This window comes from Numenius arquata, chromosome 22 (genome assembly GCF_964106895.1).
Source record: "Numenius arquata chromosome 22, bNumArq3.hap1.1, whole genome shotgun sequence".
In the NCBI taxonomy this organism is placed as follows: Eukaryota; Metazoa; Chordata; class Aves; order Charadriiformes; family Scolopacidae; genus Numenius; species Numenius arquata.
This window is the reverse complement of record NC_133597.1, coordinates 3,227,027-3,251,375: the sequence shown is the minus strand read 5'-3', so window position 1 is coordinate 3,251,375 and position 24,349 is coordinate 3,227,027. Positions and strand designations below refer to the sequence as shown.

Below are 24,349 nucleotides of genomic sequence, written 5' to 3'. Positions count from 1 at the left end.
ACAACAATCACTATACTTCACTCACAAATCAAAGGGCTTATCTGCATATGATTCACTCCACCTTCCTATATATGGTTGCCAGTGTCTCACTTCATATACGCGTTATTTAAGAAAAGGAAAGATCATGCAGACAATTATCCTGGCTCAGAACAATGAACGCTACTGCATTCTCCTTCATAACCTATTCAAATCTAAACAAATTCAGTGAAGTTCAAATATTTATAAGCATACTCACTTGCGAAAAGGCTTCGGTGTTCCCATGTCAACCATTCTGCAAAGAACGAAAGAAACTGTTAGGGAAGCTTATGCAAGAATTTCACCCCGCTCAGACATTGAGCCTCACTTCCCAGTAAAGGTCTCATCTCCCAACTGGAACGTTTTGTCCATCTGTCAGCCTCACCCTCCTCATACATAGTTTTCTAGTTCTACCACAGAGGCAGACACAGACCAGCATTTCCCACTTCTACCAATAATGTTTAATACAAATGATGTCACTAATAGTTTTATGGACCAAGCTTCAACAGCCACTGTCACATCGACTCTCTTTTAAGGCTCAAGCAACCAGGGCACGAGTTACCTCTCTGATTCTCCTTCCTCCTCCTGCAAGTTTTCCAAAGGAGATGGGAATTCAAAGGTGTTATTAGGTGTGCGGGGTGTGCCATCCATACAGTCATTAGCAGGTGGAGCTTCTCCAGTCTGCTTCAAACCTAAACAGAGCATAAGCAGGAAATGTCAAGAACCGTACCAAATTAGAGTACATTAGAGAACTTCAGAGCCTCTTCAGAGCCTCTTGATTGATAGCCTCATTTTAGCTTAGAGCTGGAGGAACTCAGTTCCTAGACTGGTAAGAAAAATCTTAGTGACAAGTGTTTCCAGATGACACCGACTTGTGCAGGCACCTGAGACTGTTTTTTTTTTTTCCTGCTAGACGATCCAATGCCACAGCGACAGAACCCAGCTAACAACTAGTTCTGGCCACGATAAGATTCCTAATTTGAACCAGAGATTACGTCAGAAAAGATGACTAAGGCAAAGAAGATGATGTTAATGACACAAAAACATTTCCTGATTTGCCAAGTTTGTTGCATCAGAACCGTGCTTTGCATATACCATTCATAACACAACCTTTAACCATTCCTCTTTGCTGGTATCAGCCTACCTGTTTCGCTGTCTTTGCTTCCCTCTGGAGAGGAAAAGGGACCCATTGCCAAAGGAGACATTGGGTTGGCAGGAGGGTATGGTGCATCTGTTCCATCACTGGAGGACCCACTCTGGCGCATCTTGCTAGAATCTGCTGGCTCTGGGCTAACAGAAGCTGCTGTAGGTAAGTGCTTTGGGTGTCGGGGCTTCTGCATTTCCATGGCTCTGCCAACTAAACAAACATAGCATCGTTATATTGTTGAAAGAGCTTTTACTCATTTTCGGCAATGAAGAGAGGAAGCATTTCAGGACAAAATTAAGCATGTGTGTCTGCAAAAACATGTTTCAAAACCAAAAAGTTTACTGAGTCTTCTCAGCGTGGTTTTTTAAAAGACAGCAGAGACTTTATCTGGCTTTCAGACTAATAGTTAGGGAACATGTATTTCCTTGTCTGACATACTTGCACTGCTATCATGTCGACTCGGTCTCCTTGGTGGGCCAAGAATATTAGGAAAGCCTCTTCTCTTTCCTTTTTCCTCTCCTTCTTTCTCTTTCTTGATACTTTGCTGCAGTTAATATACAACAAAGAAAAGCAAAGCAAACAGATCACTCATTTCTTCAAATCCAGTTATTTACTGAGATATTGACTAATTCTTTAAAACTGCAGGAGTTTGGTACAAGAGAGTTTTATTTTTAACAAGTTATTGAGAGGTCAACATCCTGCAGCATCAGAGGCAAAGACAGCCTACGGACAGAGTATGAGCAGTGCATAACAAGGTTAGCAGTGGGAGCCACAGGATCTTCAGAGATACTTCTATTATGAGCAAAAACTCACACAGTCTGTTTTTAACTTAGCAGGAGCTAGAAACTACCCTCTTCTCTAGGGTAAGAGACCAATTTACAGTTACCAGAAGCACCTTGGTTCTCTAAGGCAGGACACCTTGTGACTCCAAACATCCACAAGCATAAAGACTCAAATCTGGGAGAGGGAAATACAACTTATCTTACCGCTTCAGAAGGGTTGTGAACGCTTGATCTAACCTATTCTCACTGTCAGTGCAGAACTGCTTCCAAGAGTCTTAACATTTCAAAGGAAGCTGGAACGCTGATGGAAATAAGTAGCTACTGTGACCAGATACACCCCCGTACTGTGGGAGACGACTGAACACACCCACAGAGATGGGAGTTTTGGTGGAAAAATTCATTATATAACTGGGGAAGTGTGGGTGGCAGGAAGAGTAGCTTTCCTGCATCATGAAGTGTGAGGTTTTGGGCAAGTTTCTCAAGAAGAAAGCTAAAGTATAAAAGCCAACAGCCTGATTAGCCTTAATGAGATCCTCAAGTGATTCCAGGTTTCTCGCCCAAAGTTTTAATAAGGGTAGAACTGTGGAAAACAAGTAGGTAGGATTCAGGCATACAGACAAAGACGACAACAACTCATTTCTAATTCATGGGCCTGAAAATACATGTAGAACCCAATTTCAGATGTTAGGGTTGTGCAGCTCAGTAATCCCCATCCTCTTGATGCAGCAAGGAAGACTGTAATATCATACCAACTTCTACTGTGTCATGCAAAAGTGGATTTTGAATTCTAACAAAGCACCCACGCTGGGTAGCTTCAAACAAATGCACTCTGGCCACAACACCACTACCTTGATCTTTGGCAAGAAACCAATGCGACCACGCTTCTGCTCCAGGTTCCGAGGCTCTTTAACTTTGACTCCCAGGTGTTTCATGTAAGTAAGGATCACATACTGCATTGTGGAACTGCCAAGTATACCAAAAAAAAAAAAAAAAAAAACAGAAGATGGAGGATAAGGAGAAATGTATTGGGGAAAATACATTTTGTCAAGAAAATTAAAAAGGTCACATGCAAAGGTTCTATTGAGAAATTAAAACATTTTTAGATTAAAAGAACTTGGTATCTTTTTTCTTTTTTTTTAATATGAAACAAACTATCACAGACAATGGGAAAGACACAGCCAATATCAGAATTTGTCCTCTTGCAAACAAAAGATGGAGTATATAAAAGCATGCCAGCCTCAGAGGCAAAATTTTGAGAATTACACAGAAGGTCCTAAAATGATATACTAAATACCTATTTGAGGTCACAGTATAGTTTTGAGTTATGGTAAAAATAAGTAACAGCAAAAGTTATGATTGCTGTAAAGAGTATAGTAAAAGCTACCCTTGTTGAGTTTTGTATATACACAAACTGAACAAGGCAAGTCACATCCAGAAAATAAATGTTAGATGAGATTGAAACAGCTACAAAATAAAACCAAAAGAAACATGAACTCTTAACGACAGTAACTTTTGGAGATCTAAAACAAAGGCAACAAATTTCAGATTAAGAAGAGGTTGAGAGCAACAGGTTGATGCTCTGAATTCAAATGAATTATGCCAGGGGATTCAGAAAATGAGAGTCAGTGGCTACAGCCAGCAGAGGGCTGTCTTGCTGCGCTCCGCAGAACAAGCACCAGCAACGGGGTTCTCCACACACGAAGCCCACCCAACTTCCATTACCTCTTGTCTTCTTCCAAAGGCTGAGATGTCATCCTAAAAACAAGAAAGAATTTAAAAATGAAACTGAAAAACCAAGTAACACCCAGTCACACATCCACCCACAGCATCGGCAGTTGTGGTCAGTGTCCTTTAGAAGGAAGTCCTGGGGAGGGGGGGCAGGGATGGGGGGAGAAGCTATAGGTTTCTACAACCCAAAAAAAGGACTCTGATCTAATACTGCACAAGCTGACAGTGGAATCATTTCCCCTGCTATTTGAACAGTAGCCTCCTTGAAAAGATACATGGACTTTACCTAGCTATTAGCTTAATTTTAGCTGTCATTACTCAAACATATGTTGATAGCAAAAAGGGGAAGGCAATGTCAACGTAGCGATGGCAAATTGCATCTAGTTCCCAAATCCTTTGCTCTGCTGCTGTCAGGTTCAGGGTAGAACCTTTTTTACCCCCACAATTATTTTTGCTGTTACTCACAAGACTTCCTCAATTTTAGCAATAATCTGTTCTGCACATGCTCTTTCCTTCTCCACTGCATTCCGGTCACGAACTCTTTCTGCATCCAGCCTGGTTAGCTCTCCTTCTGCCAGGGTCAATCCCATACTACGCTTCTGCCTGAAAAACAGGGAGACAGAATCATTGCTTTAAATTGAATACTGACCTGTAACAAGGAAAAGCAACCTCTTGACATTCAGAATGTCAAACAGGTTTCATTATTGGTTTCTGTATGAAAATGGAGAAGTCATGACATTTCTCAATAACATTTTCACTCACTGTAAAACACAGCTAAGATACGAGGGATAAAGTTGTACTATATTTATCAAGAGGCAACCATTGCAAGGGTCAAGAAAAAGCAGTTACTCTTTTTGCAGCACCCCAGGCTGCAAAATGAGACATTTTTAGGTATGAAAAAGTCCTTTATTGAACACTTGTCTTGGTGTAATGTCTCATGTTGGCACAGAGCTCTTATGACTCTACATGAAAGGGTATATTAATTATCAAATTCTACTGTGTGCCCATGACAGCTTTCCAAAGTGGATTATTTGGTGCCCAAAGGGGAGAGGGAAGGAAAACAGGAGAAGGAAAAGAAAATATATAAGAACATATAAGCTGATTATAAACACAATTAGTAAGAAGGATTTATAGAACATCACATAAGTAAAAATACTCTGAAACCGCCTCAAACAGCTTCAAGGAATGAAGAATCCAAGCTCTAAAATTGATCTTGCAATTGATTACTTGCAACACAGTCTCAAAAAACATTCAAGGCCCTCTCCAGTGGTATCTTCCTATTAGTCCAAGATGAATCACTATGTCCCTCGAGTTTGGACTTCCCCCATATTGGACACGTTGACTGAGGCCAGGTATGAATTAAACAAAAACTACACAGACAACTGTTGGTACCTGAAATCTTCCAGATTCCTTTGAACTTCCGGACAGACTTTATCTTGCATAGTTTGTATAAGCTGGCGATGAAGCTCTTCAGGAATGAGTTCTGGCCGCCTTCTTTCTGTAAATCAGAAGAGAAAAATGAATAGATTATTCTTTTGAGAACAGTCCTCTCCTCCTCAGAATAAAGTCACTCACACGTATACTTTACCCCATCCAAGAGTACCATTTTGCCTTTCACTTGCTGATAATATGAGCTTCAGTGCAATAAGAATAAGTAGCTGTGGTCACACCCACTGTCATACTAAAAAATGTACATGCCAATGTGGTCAACGCTTCCCACCACTTACGCATGTATCAGAGCACACATTATGCCCTCCCCAACAAATGTAAGCAGTATTTATTTGTCTCTCCCTGGAACACATGACACAGTATATTTGAAAGAACCCCCAGTGCATTTCAGAAACTTTCTCAGACAGTAGAAAACTGCAGAACTAGATACACGAGACAACAGCACCCTACCTAGTTCTAAGGAGATTTCATCTGGAACTGGAACTTTTAGATTCTGCAAAGGAAAAGAAAGGCTGGGAGAACATACATAACAAACACCACCCCAATAAAACACACAGTACAAAACACAAGAAAATCCCCTCAAAAGCCGAAATCATATAACCTGAGAACCTGGTGGTATTAAGGAGGAGACTCCCATCCTGAATATATATATATTACATTACACATGGATTATTTAATCTAAGCATGGGGTAGTAGCCTCTGCTATACTATCTAAGTAGTCCAGTTCATGACAGTAAAGAAGTTTCTCAGGCTTTTCAACAGAAACATAAAATCTCCCAATTCTTACAATAGCCACATCAATATATGCACCAATTATTAACTAAAAGGCAATGTATAACAGCTAGAGCTTGCTTAAATATCACAAAATTATTTCTCCTATCAGAAAACGTGTTGCCTGTGATTTATTGATTTACCAGGCATCTCAGGCCATACGCCATTCATTTTTCCGTACTCACTGGTAACATTTAATTAAAAAAAACTTTTCATTTTGGAGGACTTCAGTAACTCCTTAGTTTTTTCCAGTTCAGGAGAGTGGAGAAAGGTAAAAGTCAACTTGTTAGCTATGCTTGAAAATGAGAGAAATGACTGGAACCTACTGCAGCTCGGTCCAAGAAGAACTGGTAAAACTCGAGGAAGACACGCCGAGTCTCTTTGGAGTTGGTCTGTTTGTACAAGTCTGTGTACAGGTAGCACAACTGTGGGAAACAGGAGGGGAAGAAATTAGGCAATACTGTAAGAATTCTTCTAACATCCCTGAGTCCAAGTTTTCTTTCAAATATTTCAAGGAACTCAGCATTGCTGGATTTAAACTCTTCCTAGCTTCAGCTATCTAGATTGCCCAGGTAACCTCAGCAAGGCTGCTTGGTATCAGCAGAGAAGGGAAAGGCAGAGGGGTTGCAGGTGTGGTGGAGGAGAGAGAGAGATCAGACCTTCCCCACAGACAACTTAAGGTGGAATGAAGTGCCTTCAAGGGCTAAATATTTATTTGTAAACAGCTAGATTTAAGGGAGACAGCTATTTTCGTGCTTCTCTTCGTTTCTCTGAAATATTCTCATGCCTGCACAGGATCTGCAGTTCTTCCCTTGCCAATCCAGCCATGTCACTGACAATGCTACACAAGGTTAAGGCTACCAGTTTGGGCCGGGGAAACAATACCAGAACATCTTACCAATGCTGCAGGGTCAAACTGGGACACCACATGATGCAGAAGAACAGCCAGGTGAGCTGGGCGAGATTTCAGGAGCTCAATGTTTTGGAAACAGCTGCATTGCCCATTAATCTGTAGAGATACATGCAAACTATTTGAATTTTTCAAGAAAGCTACTGTGAGAAAAACCAAGAAGCTTTGTTCCAACAGTTTAACTCCTCGTTTGTTTAATTAAAGCAAAAACTGATCAATTCCAGAACTTTTTCAATGCCATTCTAACATCCCACGAAGAGCTTACAAAACGAACACTTCTTTTAAATACTCTTCTGAACACCGAGTATAATATAATGAAATATAATTCAGAGCAAAGGACAGCTAAAATAACTCCGAATAAATAAGTCAAAAGCCACGGCAGCTATATTGCTGTGACAATAATGCAGAACTTAATAGAAACAAAATAAGCAAAAGAAAATTAAATAAGGCAAATGAATTTCTAGAAGGCTTGAAGTTATGAGCAGAAAGAGAGAGTAACAGAAAGAATCAAAGATGGTATGTTGTCAAAAAAACCTCAAATGTTTTTATTTGGCAAGATCAGCCATAATAGGATTCACATTCTCCAATTCTTAATTCACCACGCAAGAACTGCTCAATAAAACCAAGTCACGGAGCACTTGTAGTTTACACACAGAGGAACAGAATTTTGGTCGAGGGGGCAAAAGGGTGGCTGAGGCTGAAAGTCCTTCCCACCTGCTCCTGTTCAGTGTCAAAGTCGTCGTCCTCTGCTCCGATGATCTGAGGCCCCACTCGGGATAAAGGACTTCCAACACTGGACTGCGAATCCTGGGGTGAACCAGGAGCAAGGGAAGAGAAGGGGAAGGAAGGGAAGGAAGAAATGTTCAGTGTTATTACTCTCTTGGCACAGGAAACCTTCTTTACCAAGTTAGAGGTGTTACTATCACTTTTATTTTCCTTCTCAAAACTCAATGGAAACTCGTGTTTTTACTCATCCTCGTGCAAATTTGCAGCTGTGAGATCCCCTTACGAATGCTTCTCCCAAGTTGCAAACACTCAGAAACATTAAATCAGATGATTCAAAATCAAATGCATTATCTACAAACATGAGCACACTAGGCATGTGGCATATCACAAATGCCATCTTCGTACCACTGGAGAAATACAACTTTGGAAACTCAAGCAGATGAGGGGAAAAATACTTCAGAACTCATCCCAAGGAAGACAGTAATACGTTCAGAAAGGTCTGTACTTTCAGCACAATGTTCCACATTTACCTACTCTGGAGGTCACCCCTGAGAATGCCAGCCTCATAATGACTAAATATCCTAAAGGCTGTTTCATTTACTGCTGGACTCGAGGAATAAAACATGTACAGCTGCTCTACCTATTTTAGGTCCAGCTGTTTTACTGCTGTGTACATATTTCTCACCTCTAAATGGGCCTGCTCTTAAGCTCCATAAACATTTACTCAGCTAATTAACTTTCCCTGCACAATTTTAATTGCATTTTATTTTCTAAAGCAAAGTTTATGCATGCTGCATCTAGAAAGCAGGGGAAACACAGCAAGGGTTTAATGGGCCCATTACAGGAGATGCTGTTGTGACACTTTACGTTTTGTACTCACAGTATCTTGAACCTCAGTTTTCTCTGGACTCTCCTCCGGATAAATCCGCTCCTTCAAGCCACTGCGAGGACTCTGGGAATGAAGGAAGTTCAGTTCTGGTGAGTACCAGTAAATCTAGAAACACGAGAACTGCACAGTAGGTTTTTCAGCCACAAGAGCCAAAACTTCTTCTTTCTCACAGAGTGGACCGTTAAACAGCTGAGATATGAACAGCCAAACTAAAGCGTGTGACCCACACGCACAGATTCAAAAAAAACCAAAATCAACAAACCGCACCCAAAAACCAACCGAATGTAGAAGCAGTTTTGCTAAGAAAGCTAGTGATACTGGGTAACAGCAGAGCTGTAAAATCTGCTGGTGCACCTGGCCTTAGCTTTCCCTTTGCTCTCTCCACCTCTTCTGGCGGTTCATGGAGCACCCATGTTGCTAGCTCTCCGACTAGGCCCTTTTCCTAATATCCCTTCTGAAGAGGGGACTCCAAGCAATGGGCTCAGTATTCCAGGTGTAGTCGCACCAGCGCGCAGCAAAAGGGACCAGTAACTTCCCTCCACCTGCTGGCAATCCTCCTTCTCATGTAGCCCAGTAGATGCTCGGCTTTATTTGCCAAAAGCACATGCTGTTGGCTCATCTTCAGCGTGTTCACAGCAACACCCAGGTCCTTTCAGCTACGCTACTACTCAGCCTCTCGGTTTCCAGCCTGTATTGATGCATAGAGTTATTTCACCCAGCTGTAGAACTCTGGACGACTTCTTAAACTTCAAGAGGAGACTTCTTAAACTGTCAATCACCTCCAGTGATCAACTACCATCCACGATACTGACAGGATTAAATTTATGAGGAAGAGAGCTATGAATTTTGTTCTGCCTTTATTATATACCAACATGAGTCAGATTTGGAATTGGGGTAGGAATGTTTCAAAATAGTCATGTATGGTCACATTGTGGAGGTGTATCTGACCCGTCTTCCTTTCATTTCCAACTGCTAGTACAAATTTATCTCCTACATCCTTAAGTTAAACAACAAACTTAGGCCAAAACCCAAGTACAGAGTCTCAGTTCCTCTGCACTAATCAGATAGTGACTTAATTAAGGATTAGGTGCTAAGGCACTCCAATAGGGAGACCAGACGAGCACACAGATTGATAACTAACGAGTGAACAGACGAAGAGCCTTTACTGTTAGCAATAATTGACGCTTATTTGGTAGAAGTAAGGCTCTTCCCCACTTCCATGGCAACTTGCCCACTGACTGGATCTGAGTCACAGCTACCGCAATTGGAACATTACCATACTCTTAAAAGATTCTCTAATTGGCATCTCTGAGTTCTGAGAAAGATGCTGGCATCCATCTTTCTTTGTCTGGTTACAGGAATTGCGCCAGGAAAATCTAATCCTGGATCAAAACCCAAAAACCCACACTATTTCTTTCCCAGTCCCTAATGGAAGTCCAATATAGCATGATTCCTCGGGGAAATATTTTTGGTGTATACTGAGAAGCCTATTCTAGTAATACACAGCATTACTGAGACACAAGTACGTACGTATGATACACAGGACAATACAAAGAATATGCACAAGAAAACCAAATCCAAAAGGTATAGAAGCAAAGTCACGGAGCTGTTTTAAGACTCACATCAGCAATGTCACTGTTTGGTCGGGAGGGGCTGTCACCACTGTAATCCAGTTTGCTCACACCGTCCCCGCTCTCTGCCTCCACTTCACTGATCTGCAGTGATTCTGCCACAGACCTGGAGGACAAGACTCCATCCTGAAAAGATAAAGTGAGTTGGGAGATTGCACAGAGCAAGCAGAATATTTCAAGAGGCAATCCTTAAACATTAGCTGTTTCAAAACCCAATTAGTTCACACTATTTATAAAACTTTCTTCGGGTGTCTAGAAAAGGCTGCAATGCTTTTCTAGGAGAAGACAACAGAAAATCACACCAAGTTTTCAGGACTTATAACATTAGAGGCAGAGGGAAAATGGGAAAAATATATCACTTGTGAATTTTTTTTCAAAAGCAAAGCTGTTTTAAGCTTCCAGTTACTCATTCTACACTGTAAGAATGACCTCACAGGCTTCTTTTAAGTTGTATTGACAGACAGACTAATAAACACATCACAGTTTGCACTAACTGTTTTAAGGGAAGTTTTTCACAGATGATTTGAAAGTCCATCGTAAAGTCTAGTTCATATATCAACATTGCACTGCATTGCTTGACAGTCTCTGCAAGCCTAATTACAAGTCTCAACTCTAGAGGGTGCAACTTGCCTGTACAAGCACAGAAGAGCATGGCAGGGAACTCCTGCTTGCCCAGCATACCATCATCCCCCAAGAATTTTCACCCGGAACACATCCCAGAGGAGCCTGACACATTCTGTTACCTGAGTACAGCCTGTGGCTTTGGACAACCTCTCCTGCAGCTGAGGAATGTGCTTCTTCGTTTCCTGTATCTCTTTGAGCAGTCGTGTGGTGGGTGATCGGCTATACTCTTCTTGCAGAGACTGAAAAATCATTTTATGAGCTTACACTCAGCATCTCCTCAATATCAAAGCTTAGAACTACAACCTACTACTATCCTTCATTCCATTTAGACATTTTAAATAACAAACAGCACATCTGCACACCTACCAAGTACATGCTACAGAATGTCCGTGTTATATAGTTCTGTAATTCTCTCTCTCCTGGGCCATATGAAAATAACCACATTCTACAGATTTATTGAAATCTCTCAGTGAAAGGTGCTTACTTGCCTAAGGATTAGACCGGATTGAGAGATATGTACCTTTCCACTTAAGAAACCTCCCACAAATTTTTTCTTACTCTGTCAAGGATTAAAAACTCAAGAGTGAGTAGATCTCTGGTGTTAGGTGGGTATATAGAAAAGCTAAGCTGAAACACAACCTGTGCAAGGGAATGTTGAAGATCCCACTAAGTAGCGATTCAACAGCCAGTCTTTGTATTTGCATCATACTTTTCTCCACCCCTCTCAAACTCATGCAAGTCCAGTACCTGCAGCTGCTCCTGCTCTTTCTGTAGCATCTTTCTCAGAATCTCCACCTTCTGGTTGTGGACAATATTATTCTCCTCCTAGAAAATATGGAGAAATTAAGGTTCAAGTTTTTTGGTGGAGTTGGGAAGAAAGAGAAGGAAAACGGACATGCCTACTTTTCATCTACTTCCTAAACTTGACCTCTGAAAAGCCCTCCAAGAAACAATTCGAGTTTCTAAATCCTATCCCTATGCATTTTTTCCCACTTTTGAACATAGCTATCAACAGTTAAAAAGAAAATAATAAAATAGACAGACCAGAAGTGTTTGCTTATTTGCTTTCCCTACTCTTCTTTGCCACATGTCTGCATACCTTGTAATCCATTTTTTAACAGAAGTTACAGCATTACTGGCTTGGACCAGACACCGTATAAACTCACAGAATGCAAATTGCAGTGTATCTCAAAGACAACCTGTGAATAACTCATCAACCGTCTTTGTATTATCTCAGATAGGACTGGATATTTTTACTTGCAAAATGTTTTTCCCCATGTGATTACATGACCACTGGGTAGCTGGATAAATATTCCAATTTGTCATTTGTGCAAGAAACACAAAACCATTGAAGAAAAAAAATACATGACTACATTTATGTCTAAGCTGGTTCTTTGGAAAGAGAGCTTTAAACCTTACCCCCACAAGCACTGGGCTAGTTATCCTTTCTGCATTTCCTGACATGCCAGGTGAATGAGGAGATGTCATGATGGGAGACATATGCCCAAATGCTGCCAGATCCACTTCAGAATCAGCTAGTGGAATCTGGGGCGACCCTGGTGGGCGCCCCTGAACAGTGAGAGCTACATAGGAACCCGCTGCAGGGAGAAGAAGAACAATTCACATTTCAGACACACTTGCAGATTACGGTTGAAATAAACTGTGCTAAGGTGGAAGGAACCACTACCACCTTCTTCCTTGTAAAAGAAAAATCAACCAAGAATGCACTTCTGTTAGAAATGCCAGTACTTTGCAAGCATCATACAGTAATCTATATTAATAGTGCCTTAATAGCTATGGTATTTAAGGTGGAATTGAAAGATGGGAAGATGTGTAGACAGGTTTGATGGTAACGTCGAACATCAAGCTAAGGAGAAACTGCAGAAGCATGTATCAGCTCAAGTCTGAGATACCAAAATTACCCTAATTTCACTTCACTGTTCCATACACACCCTTTATCTCTCAGCATGGGGCATGGTTAGACCTTGTCCTTGTCACTTGATAGCTGAATCAATCATCGGTCCTTTAAAATTATGCCTTTCATGCTTTAAAGGAGCACAGTGACAAAAATAGCAACCTGCCTTTACTTACACTTGATCAGCTTTACCACCTCCAAATGGTTTGAGTGTGTTACAAGGGTGCCATTCACCTGGGGGCAGGGAGGAAGAGAAAGTTAACAGCGTTTAGCTGCTGATTTCCAACTAAAGGTACCCGCACACTTAGAATGAAGAACGATATTTTCTTTCCCCCCAGTCTCTATTACTATGTCTTTCAAGACACTAACAGATAAACAATTTATCCTTTTAACAGTTTACCTCTGTGAGCAGAGCTCTGCAAGAAGAAAACAATACACACATAATGAAGAAAACCAAGCAACTGAAGAAAAAAAAAAAAGCAATCCACCCCTGAATGGGCAGGAAAAAAAAATCAGGGTAGCTAACTTAATTAATTGATCTAAATGCCTAGTTAAAATCCAAGCTCTATCTGTGTCAGTAGCTGCTGTAGAGCACAACCATCAGTTTGCAGCAGTATTTTAGATAAGTCTTTTTAGTCACTGGCTTGATTTCTTAGTTGTTTGGCATTAAAATAGAGCACGGATCTGGGGGAAAAACAGTCGTCCAAGAAGACTATTTATTTATAGGTGATTATTAATAACTTAATAACTCTCTGGTCTTTCTCTCCCCTGCCACTTATGATTTTATTGTACGTGTGATACTTGAACCTTGTAGAATGTTGAACTTGCCCATAAGGTTCTGAAATAAGAGTGATCTCCACAACAAAACTAACACTCAGCAGTGAGCTTTCAGTGGTTACTGTCCTGGTACCCCCAGAACACAGAAACTTAAACCATTCCTCTATCCCACAGGCAAATGCAAACATCACAGCAGACATATTGATGACATTCTTCAGGGAAAGAGCTCCTTTATACAAAGGATCCATTTCTCTGATGATTTGAATGCCCTTACCTTGATAATTCTATCACCTGTTTGCACTCCAGCCCGCATGGCTGCTCCATCTAAAGAGGCAAGAAATGATTTTGTTCCAATTTCAAGAAAAAAATCAAAGCAAAAATAGTTTAAGCACTTCTTTAAGTTCCACACAAAGCTACTTCCCACACTCAACCGCACTTCCTCTGTCTCTATCAGATTAAAATCTTTCAGTATCTAGACGAGGGCAGTTCTGTTCTCATTTTACAGTGGATACATCAAGCCACAATCCCACCATGTTTCAAGGAGTCATTTACTTCCTCTTTGATGCAAGAGGTCAGTTTCCAAGTAAATCATATGCTGAGGAGACGCTTCACATCACCCAACAGCGCAACGCTTTTTGTCCTTGCACATCCATTCCAAAGCTGCAGCCATCCCACCTGTGCAGAAGGCCTTTGGAGTTTTCTCCTCCGGCTCATGCACAGGTTTCTTTGATACACGTGAAAACCATCTCGGCTGCTCCCCAGCCAGCATGTTTAGCAAGGCTGCTTACCTTCTTTGACGGACTGCACGAAGACTGGATTGTCTCCGCTGACTGTCAGCCCAAATCCGTTTTCATCCCGTTGGATGACAACACACCGTTGAACGAGACCTGCATAAGAAAGGTGGGGAAAGGGCAGAAGAAAGAGGAGGAGAGAAATACAAAGAGACACAAGCTAGGCATCAGTCCAAACCCTTATCCTCCTAGATAATCACAGAGTACTGAAAGAAACTGGTACAATACAACAGAGGGGAAAATATATGAGAGACAGAAACAGGGCATCAGTCCAGAAACAGATAGGAATGTCAAGACAGGTCAAGCTTATTGCTTCAGTTACACAAAACAGAGATAAACAGCAGCAGAGATGCAGACAGCTCTGGAACATCAGACACAACTTGAGGTAAAAGCAGCTTTTAAAGAGCAGCAGCTATGTACAGGAACCAATGAGTACAATTTCCCTTTGTCTGTATTAATAGCTCTTCAAAGTACAGCAGAGGGCTGTCATGTTCCATCAAACATCAAACAACTTTTACAAGCTACTCTAAAAAAGAAGTTGCAAATCTCTCAGACTAACATCAGCCGGTTGGACTAAAACGAATTTATTGACGAGGAAAAGTTTTCCCCATTCTCAGCAAAAAATCTCATCACAGGGGCACCTTCTGTTCCGGGTGAGAACCGCACAGAACCAGAGAAGCAGCAATAAAGAAACAGAAGTCACACTTACTACACCGAACAAGACTCAGATCAAGACCATGCTTCCCACTGAGCTACTGAAGTACGGGGGCAAAATCCCAGGAGATGTGAGTGTGAATCTGCTGCTCCTCCTTTAACTTGCTGTGTGACATCGAAGGCAAATTATTTTGTTTCCCTGTGTTAGGATTACTCGGTATAATGTGAACATAAATACTGTCGCAGAGGTGAAATGTTGTGTATGCCTATTTTTCACCTGGAAACAAAATAAGGGAAAACCAAAACAAACCAAAGCAACACTCCTGGCATATCCATTGCCAAGCATGCTTCTGCAAAAAGCCTGCCACAATGGAGCCCTTATCTTGAAAAGTGACTTTAGGAACCCTGCAAAATGCTTCATGAATGTTCTTTTATTTACACAGCAAAAATTACCCGGTACTAAACATCAGCCTTATTTCTAACAGCTTGCTTTGCTTCTTCATTTCTAAAGCCACATCAGGCAAAATTCTTACGCCAGCATCTTGAGAAAGAATCAGGAGTTCTCCACAATCAGGTACCAAAATCGTAGCAGTTTCGTTTAAGATGGAAGGGGCTGCCCCAGCAAACTGTCTTTTCTGGAATCGTTTTTAAGGAATTAATGGAAACAAAGTGTGGAGTTATACCCATGTCTTAAATTCCTCTCGCAGCGCTACAGCTCCTTTCACTTCTCTGGAGCAACTCCTAATGGAAATGAGGTGCCTCAAGTGAAAATACTGTCTGCCCAGTCAGCCCTGTTCTCCTCCAGTGTGGCATATATGAAAAATGGGTGTGGGAGTAGTGGAAAAGGTTGCATTCCAGCACTTCTGCAGCAGCCTGGTCACAGTACCACATCCCAGCAACTCCCCTTCTGCCCATGAAGTAGAAGCAAATTATGCTATACATAGTGATCTGCAGTGAGGTGATGGAATGGATGCGAGGTGAAAGCAGACAAGAGGAAAAAAAACCCACCATCTTTCACACCCTCTTCATATGGTTAAGTGAAAGAACATGCCTCTCCCTTCTGTACCTCCCCTTTTTTCTATACGACCTAGCTTCTTTAAGTCTCACTTCACAAGAATGATGCCCCAGGGTGGGGTGTGGGAAAGAGAACATATGCTATTTCATAAAAACAGCTCGTTTTAAACCCTGCTGCCAGACGTACAGGTTTTATGAGTAAGACACTAACTAATCTTTTGACTCACAAGAACTGTCCTTGTTTAAAGGCACAGTGTAGCTCTGTGTACTTGAGGCTCTTCCACCTAATTTCTTTCTTTTCCAGAACCCATAACCCTTGGATCTACTCTCCTCCTTGAATGAACCTGATGGCAAAGCAGAGGCAATGCAGTAGGAGATGTAATATAAACTGACTTACAGAGTATAATTTAGGGTCTAAGAAAAATCAAGTTAAACTGTTTCACAACACAAGTCTCATTTTCACCCAAGACCACCTTTTAATTTTAGAATGGGGAGGCAACTGAAGTTAGGACAACTCGAACCCAAATGAGTCCATAATTGCTTCTTCCCTGTACTTGTTCTTTCAGACAAGAAGCAGGCACTTAGCCCTTCTCCTATAACAATATAAAAGGCTGGAAGGAGGTCTAGGGAGGCCAGCTGAGAGATACTGTGCTTGACAGCGATGCACAGCAGCTTTACAGTCATTTTAATGAAGTTATCTGAAAGTTTTCCGCAGGTTATGCTATTACCTACAGAACTAGATCAGCTTTGATAGCACTCCCGGTCTGAACCAGGTAGACTAAGAAGAGCAACCTTCAAGTGCTCTCTTTTGCTCTTCTGTGAGGAAAATTGAGCAAAGAAACTCGCCAAATCTGTCATTTGCTCACTTTTGTTCTTTAAGTAAAATGCATTCAATTTGAAATCTGCTTAGTGGTGGAATTTTAAAACCAGAGCAGCAATGTTTTCATAACCCACATCTTGTACCTTGAACACCTCATTAGACACTCTGGAATGGACTGAAAGGAAAGCCACAAACCACGGAGAGCCCAGTGACACGCAACGTGAAGATTTCAATAGCTGTTACTGTCACAAGTATATCACAAGTACATACAGGAACTCTTATATTAAATTACTAACTAAACCAACTTCACCGACTTTAATTAACTTCTATGAGTTTGGGGCAACGCTGAAGAGTCCATGTCAGCAAGTGGCAATCAGCCTTTCAGTCACCTTTTTTGCTTTCGTGTTCCAATTCTTAGCATTCCCTGGATAGAAATCATGAGTCATTCATTTTGAAATATCTTACCATGATATTGCACTTTTTCCAGCTGATGCTTAATAAAGATTACAAGGTCAACAGAACCCATCGATAGCACTCAAAATCGAATCAACAATAATCTTATTCCCACATACACTTTCAAATGACAGTATCTTGATGGCATGAAATAAGGAGACATCACTGTATCTATGCATTAAGTACACAAAATCAGACTACGTGTTTGTATCTTGAGTGGATTAATAAAATTCTGTGGAGAAAAAAAAAATAAATCTTAAAAATCCTTTTTCAGCCTCCTGCATATTATAATTCCCTGAACTCACTGGTATAACCTCAAGCCAAGAGTAAAGTAGCTAACCCTGTGCTGTAGTCAAAGAGGTTTAAGATTAAAACGAAAGCAGTTAGAAATTACCAGCTTCAGAAAAAAGGAATTGCAAGAAAAGCAAAGACAATCAGCTCTTCAATAGGTGGCACTATTCCCTCTGCGACACCGGGGTTCAGCTCTCCAGTGTGCTTTTTGGACAACAGGGCAGGGTAAAGTCCAAACTTCTCAAGGTCACGGACACAACACGGTAAAAATGATTGTCTCAGGCTTCCCAGATACATCTGAACTGTCCAAGAGTTTCTCTAGTAAAGAGATCATTTACCTTCTTCACTTCTACACATCCTAAATATCTGGAAGTTATTCAGTAAAATAGGAAATTTCAGTTCCCCAGCAGAGCACAACAGAGCAGGGTTTCATTCTCAAAACCTGACTCACCAGAGAGAAGGTGCCATGAATTACATCTCCCATAATACAATGTAGCTTTTCCTCTAATGAAACTCTGTGGGACATGGCATGGGAGGAGACTTGTGAACTATAACCTCCCTGGAGGCATGAGGCCACAATGGGAAAATGAAATTTAATATAGTGATTCCAAATGAATCAGTCTATAAACAAAAACAAACTCCTTGGGGTTTTGAGAACATCCAAATGTTTCACTTCATTTGGGAAGCTTTATTTCTATAAAACATTTTCAGAAATGCCGCTCCACAAAATAAATAAAACTATCGGCTTTTATAAAGAAAATTTCTCCTAGCATGAAATTCTGAATTTCACTTCATTCTAGGCATTACCACGATCTTCATACCAAATGCCATATTAGCAGCATTCTTCAGATTCTTCCACTAACCTGCTAACAGAAGTCATGTAAAGTCAGTGCAAAAACTGTACTGTTTGAAATCAGTGCAGTGTACAGCCTCTTGATAAAACTGCACTAAATACTGTCCATAAAACCAGGCTTGGTAACCGTTCTAGAAAAGAAGAACCATGTATTTTAACCATGATAAATAGGACTATCTGCTCCCATGGCAATGACACATTTGGCCCCTTGCACTCCCAGCCGTCCCTGGCTATTTATAAGGGCAGTGACGAGGGGCTCCCAAGAGTCTTTTTTAAGAGTCTGGAAAAATGGTGGCCACAACAGAAAGGCACAAGGCTGACACGAACTGCAAGAAACAAAACAGGAAGAGTAAGTTCAATTTAAAAGCATCTCAACAGAGGTAAAATCTGGGGGTTTGAAACAAGAAAAATTTAAAAACTTTTCCCAAAGTCGGAGAGAATATGTGAAAGATTATGTATAGAGTCTAGGCTAATATTTGGGCCAGGAACTGATCATTATTAAATATAAAGGAAGATATCTTTGGAGAGCAACCAAGTCATGGGGAAAAGGGAAGAGTAACGAATATCTCACCTACCACACCCTGAAAGCTAATTTCAATTTTAAGTTCATTTAAGAGACAAGAATTCTACTTCGACCAACAGGCAGCAAGCATTGTGGGAGGTTACGGCACTAATGAGTAAATTACAGCATATCTGAAACTACGCTCAATCTCTCTCCTGATCGTCTAAATTTTGTTGAATGCACAGATACGAGATGGTTGGATTTGCGGAAGAAAAACATCGCACTCTAAGTTTCATGCCACTATAAATCAACTTCTCTATGTTAGAACAATTTCCTACCTAACCACTCTGCCCCCCCGCAAGCCACTCATATACTTCAAGAAATTCTGGTCTCTTGCTCCTTAATTAAGAATTTCAAGAGGTAAGAACAAACACATACACAAAAACCACACCTCCTTTTCCTGTTGCCATTCAAGACTTTTCTATTATTCCCTTTCCAATGGCTGGCCAGCGAATAGCCAGCGAACATCCAGTCACCAGCAAGAAAAATATCAGTACAGTATTTCTACTTGTACGTGTTTAAATAGTTTGGTCCCATCCAAAGCAAACAGCAGGCTTCTCTACGCATACCACAGAACCTGGGAAAAGTAGGGGGTAGAGACAATAGGCAGGGCAAGGTCCAACACAGCAGAGGCCACTGGAAAGGAAGGATGAGTGGAAACTGCTCCCATAGATACTGGACATGGATAGAGCATCTGCAGGAAACTTTGGGGGAAGTAAAGGCTTACGTTAGGAAGTCGTGTTTCTTTCTGCCATACATGAAAAACCAGGACACTGTACAGACTGAGGGAGAAGTATAAACACAGATACATTCCATCAAGCACACCAAATGTTTCCTGTAATTAACCTACAACAGTTTGACAGCACCTTCAGTATATTACGAGCAAGCAGCATTAGGCAAAAATTAATGCAGGTTCAAGACAGGGATCTAGTCAACCTAACTGCGCTGTCACTAACCAGCATCCACCTGGCAAGAGGAGGAACTGGTCAAGGCTTCAACACAAGCTCATCAGAAGCACCGTCCCAAAATACATACTTTTCAAGCAGGCCATTTCCCTGTTCATTCTCTCTGAGCACGGGAGGAAGACATACAAGCTGCAGCAAGCCAGGTCTCCCTAAGACAGGTTTACAGCTCTACTGAAGCAAATCAAGGCACTCTCAAAACCTCTTTGCAGTTTCTGAGGAACAGTCTCACACCCTGAAGGAACGTGACTGCCATATTATTCTTCTTTTAAAGACAAAAAAAAAAAGTGTGTGGTTCAAAATTCCAAGGAAAGTGATTTCATTTTCACAGAAGGAACAGATCACATCTCCTTAAATTGCACCAATTAAACGGCTTTTGCTAACATGCCTATATTGGTTTAGGAGGAACCCTTCAGTGTTGGTGCTTTTTGGGTTCGGGGTTTTTTTTGCTTTTATTTTTTAACGTTCCTTACAACCAGAGCTACGACAGCATCATTTTGTATAACATAGGTGGTTTAAGAAGTTGGATCACAGCCATTAACACCTGGCAGTTTTATTCTAGTGAAATGATAAAGCTGATACTGGAAGAGTCATTGCATCTGGCCAAAAGCCCACAGCAGGTTACGCAGCAAGCAATTTTCTCAACAGAGAAAAATAAGAGACTATTGCAGACTGTTTTAAATATAAGAAAAAAAAAAATAAGAAAGGCAAAGAAAGGCAACCCATGGCTGGAGTCAAGACAGAGCACCTGTCATGGTGTACTGACAACGTAACGATGGGTGGGGCTACTCCTATCCCAAACTGTTATACCCCGATTTGTTCCAGCCTACAGTCTCACAACACAGTAGTAACACACAACAATACAGTACCGCCAGGGAAGTTACCCCCTCTTCGGAACAAAGAATGGTGAAGTTCATATTCTTACATTTTTCCACTTCTGTGAAACATGAAAAGGAACTGACACGAGATCCTCTACAAATAACGCAAAAAGATGAATTGCTGGCTCATCCAGATTAACCTCCACAGTTAGAGCAAGACACAGACTTTTCTACAATCACAAAACCTCTTATGGAGTCCAGCACGAGCGGTGTCCTCATACAATGCCAAAAATACAAAGTCTCCAAGAAGGGAAGCCCCAGCAAGTTTTCCCAATTATCAATGGATAACAGGAGAATCCAGGTGACAGCCTGTGCTTGCCAGGTACAGGTTAGTTTCCAGCCACTACAAAAACTACAAGCTGATAGCAACATTTAAACCCAGTTTCCCACTCCCTGCTGCAGAGCCAACCATGCGGATCATTAAAGGATAAAAGCCTTGGGTGCACAGACAGAAAGCACGGAGCAGACTGCAAAGGTGCGAGGCTGCAGCAGCTGCTTTAGCTTACCATACGTCTCGGATCTACTCTCCTCCGAACTAGACTTTGTCTTCTTGGAGGAGCTATCTGCACGAGAGCAGGAAAAAAGGGGAGAGAGATATAGAAAATATGGAGACCAAACATGAGAAAAAAAAAAAAAAAAACTTCATGAAAAACACAGACTGATTTATTAGGTTAAATCGTGCAAAACACAAATAAGATGTGAACAAAACATAGGTGAAACACTTGGAATAAGGGGTGAATAATACAAGCATGAAGACACAGGTAACACCACAAAGAATCTATTACAGAATCTAAGACAATAAAAGAAGTTCTCTGCAATGAACTACGGAAAGTATTCTGGATAAAAAAAAAAACAAGTCCAAGCACAGAAACTCTGGAAACGTTTATCTCCAGATTAAGTGGAGACATATGCACAGTAGTTCTGCATTCTGAATTTACCCCTTAAAGAGAAAAGAATTTTATGAAGGCTGTAGTAGAGAGTTCATTTATCAGACCAGATCACAAGCATCATAACAGTGGTGCCAGGTAACAGCTCTCAAAATTGGAATGACTTTCATCAAATTAAGATTAGAGGATTCCTGAATTTTGCTTTTGAAGCAAACAAATTCTTTCTACAAAACAGATTAATAGCCTGAGACCTCCCCTGACCTACCCCAACCTGAAATAATTTTACTTTACTTATTCCCAAGGACAAAGGAAAAGAAGACAAGCACTAATTCAGATTTTCTCCCTTACAGGATTTTTTTTCTTTTTTTAACCAACATTAAAAGCCCATTTTAATTTATTTTGTGCACACCAGGAAGGAGTCATGCAGCTAGTGGCAGAAAGCATTAACGAACAGGAGGGTTTATAAACATCAGCTTCAAATGTCTTGTGCAAAAAACATTCTACAAGTTCTTCCACCTTCACATTCAACTCTCATGTCTTCCACAAGCCCCAGGGAAAAGACTGGACTGAACAGCAGAATGCACAGACATGAAAAACGCACATTGCATGGGGCCAGGAGGCTCAGACAAGAGCCTGTCATGCATTTCATGAACATACACAGTAGTCACTGGGTTAGTGTTTCAGAGAGAGAATGAAGAATCCCTGCATGCATCCTAATTTCCAAGGCAGCACTGGACAGGGTTACCAAATTGACCCTAATTTAAATCTTTTGGAAGGTTAAAAAAATAGGATAGCATATCCTTTAAAAACAAAGGTTTATCTTAAAATATATCATGTTGAAAAATACAAATTCACTTTGTAAGTGACAGAGATGGATCAAAATCCACTAAAGCTCAAAAAAAAAAAACCCAAGAAGGAATACCAGCCCTAGTCGAGCCTCTAACATCTCCAATTTCACACTTCAACTAAAACAGCCAAAAGAACTGCTCACAACTAATTACAGTATTTGCCTACCGAAATTCCAGACTAACTTTTCTGAAAGAGGAAGCAGTTATAATTGTTCACTGATACCACTAATCTAGGTTTATTCTTGCACACTTAACAGCTGCTTTGTAGATGAGCATGTTTAAAAGCAAGCCCATATTCATTTTGATGCCATGCTTCAAAAAGGCTTTGCACTCGCAGAACAACCCAACTCTGAAACCCACATTTGTTGACACATTCAAATAATTTCTATTCCCACGCCCAGTACTTTTCAAACTGAAGTCTGAATTTTCACCTGTAAAGTTTTAGGACTTTACCTGTCGGATCAAAGTCGTGCGTGCTACTGCAGCGTTCAACCTTCTGTTTCTTGTCAGCTGGAGACTCTCTGCTCAGAATGCTGCCGTGCCTGGCGAAGCAAAGCAGAGGATCCTGACTGTGGGACCACCAGCAGCACTGCCCAACTGGCAAGGCTTTTGGAAATAACCTTAGCTAGCTCTGTGTGCTAACGAGGAATCGAGATTAAAAAGGTACGTATTAAGTTCACCTAAAAAATTTATTCCCAGACTGAATTCGAGCGGAGAAATGATCTCCCTCAGAATCTTTGGGACTGTATCCAAGGTTCTAGAAACAGTCTCATTAATCTTTGAAACTGTAACAGCAATTGCATTCGCTTTATCATTCAACACCAGGCAGTATTTTATTTCAGAAGTAAATTTAAGTTACATAAAACTGAGAAAACTCCTGAAATCTTAACTCCACCTCCTCTCCCAGCAAACTTTAAATATCTTTGTATGCAAAAATTAAACACTTGGAATATCCCCCACCAAAGGAAATGCCTGTACATCATGCACCAACATAGTGTCACATTCTCTGACCGTCTCAAATCTCAGGTAAGATAACCTCCCAGTGTACCTAACACAAATGCAAATGGTAACACTATGCCATGCACTTTAAGTTCACCACCAACTATATTTTTGGCACCCTGTCCCAATCTGGATATTGATTTCCTCACATCTGTAATGGGTACTGTATCTGTGTTTGCACATTTTTTTCTTCCTTTTAAAAGCACTCCCCCTTCAAAAACGCTGGATCGTAATTTGCAATAAAGATAAACAATTGAACTTCAGGAACTTACCTTGTAGGTTTTTTGAGAGGAAACCTGAAAAGAAGAAAGAACATAAGTTTAATGAACTTCTATATGTCTCAATATTAAGTTTGATATCAACATTAATGCTTAAATACAGTTATTTTACACTTCTGTAATACCTTCACAAGAGAGCAAGTCTTTTTCTGTTCTTCCACTTCAGCCAATTATTAGTCCATTTACAGTTGATTCAACTGGGTAAAGAATTATTATCAATATGCTTCAAGTTTCAAATAGAACTAAGAACAGAAGCAGAACCTACGCTCTCAAATCCAGCATCTAATAGCTCGCTCTTAGTTCTGTATGGATCATCTTCCTCTCATAAGAACCAGTTCCATGCATTAAAAATTAACCTAGCTTGATTTTTTTTTGTTGTCCTGCTGATGGACTGAGCACCTGGTACCTAATGAGGGTCCAAACTCTAAATGGAAATTCTCCTCTAGCTAGGACATCCCTCCTGTGTGTATTCTGCAGTATCCAGCAATGCAGGAGCTCCGGCTGACATCTCCTCCTAACAAGATCTCTAACCACGTTCACGCAACTGTGTGAACTTGCTGTCTTTGGGACAAGCTCAACAGAGGAAAGTTAAGTTGAAATCATATTAGCTATTCCAAATATTATTACTGGGACCTACAGATAACATAGATAACACAAACCCACAGTTAAAGGGAGGAAGAAGCATATATGCTTTT

The 24,349-nt window shown here is 40.8% G+C and overlaps 1 protein-coding gene across 1 annotated transcript in view; it reads right to left on the bottom strand.

Moving 5' to 3' along the window:
* The window catches only part of ARHGEF12 (Rho guanine nucleotide exchange factor 12), a 73,630-nt gene that overhangs the window by 17,208 nt on the left and 32,073 nt on the right, over positions 1 to 24,349 (bottom strand). Inside the window, exons 2-24 of the mRNA XM_074162455.1 lie at positions 23,649 to 23,672; positions 22,831 to 22,919; positions 21,149 to 21,205; positions 14,153 to 14,251; positions 13,639 to 13,688; positions 12,764 to 12,821; positions 12,092 to 12,270; positions 11,420 to 11,497; positions 10,792 to 10,911; positions 10,040 to 10,174; positions 8,409 to 8,480; positions 7,517 to 7,609; positions 6,791 to 6,901; positions 6,219 to 6,317; positions 5,572 to 5,614; positions 5,065 to 5,170; positions 4,138 to 4,275; positions 3,667 to 3,699; positions 2,793 to 2,907; positions 1,601 to 1,706; positions 1,160 to 1,372; positions 578 to 707; positions 236 to 271 (exon numbers count right to left, since the gene is read on the bottom strand). Coding sequence (XP_074018556.1) covers positions 236 to 271; positions 578 to 707; positions 1,160 to 1,372; positions 1,601 to 1,706; positions 2,793 to 2,907; positions 3,667 to 3,699; positions 4,138 to 4,275; positions 5,065 to 5,170; positions 5,572 to 5,614; positions 6,219 to 6,317; positions 6,791 to 6,901; positions 7,517 to 7,609; positions 8,409 to 8,480; positions 10,040 to 10,174; positions 10,792 to 10,911; positions 11,420 to 11,497; positions 12,092 to 12,270; positions 12,764 to 12,821; positions 13,639 to 13,688; positions 14,153 to 14,251; positions 21,149 to 21,205; positions 22,831 to 22,919; positions 23,649 to 23,672 — 2,184 coding nt within the window. The remainder of the gene's footprint in view (positions 1 to 235; positions 272 to 577; positions 708 to 1,159; positions 1,373 to 1,600; positions 1,707 to 2,792; positions 2,908 to 3,666; positions 3,700 to 4,137; positions 4,276 to 5,064; positions 5,171 to 5,571; positions 5,615 to 6,218; positions 6,318 to 6,790; positions 6,902 to 7,516; positions 7,610 to 8,408; positions 8,481 to 10,039; positions 10,175 to 10,791; positions 10,912 to 11,419; positions 11,498 to 12,091; positions 12,271 to 12,763; positions 12,822 to 13,638; positions 13,689 to 14,152; positions 14,252 to 21,148; positions 21,206 to 22,830; positions 22,920 to 23,648; positions 23,673 to 24,349) is intronic.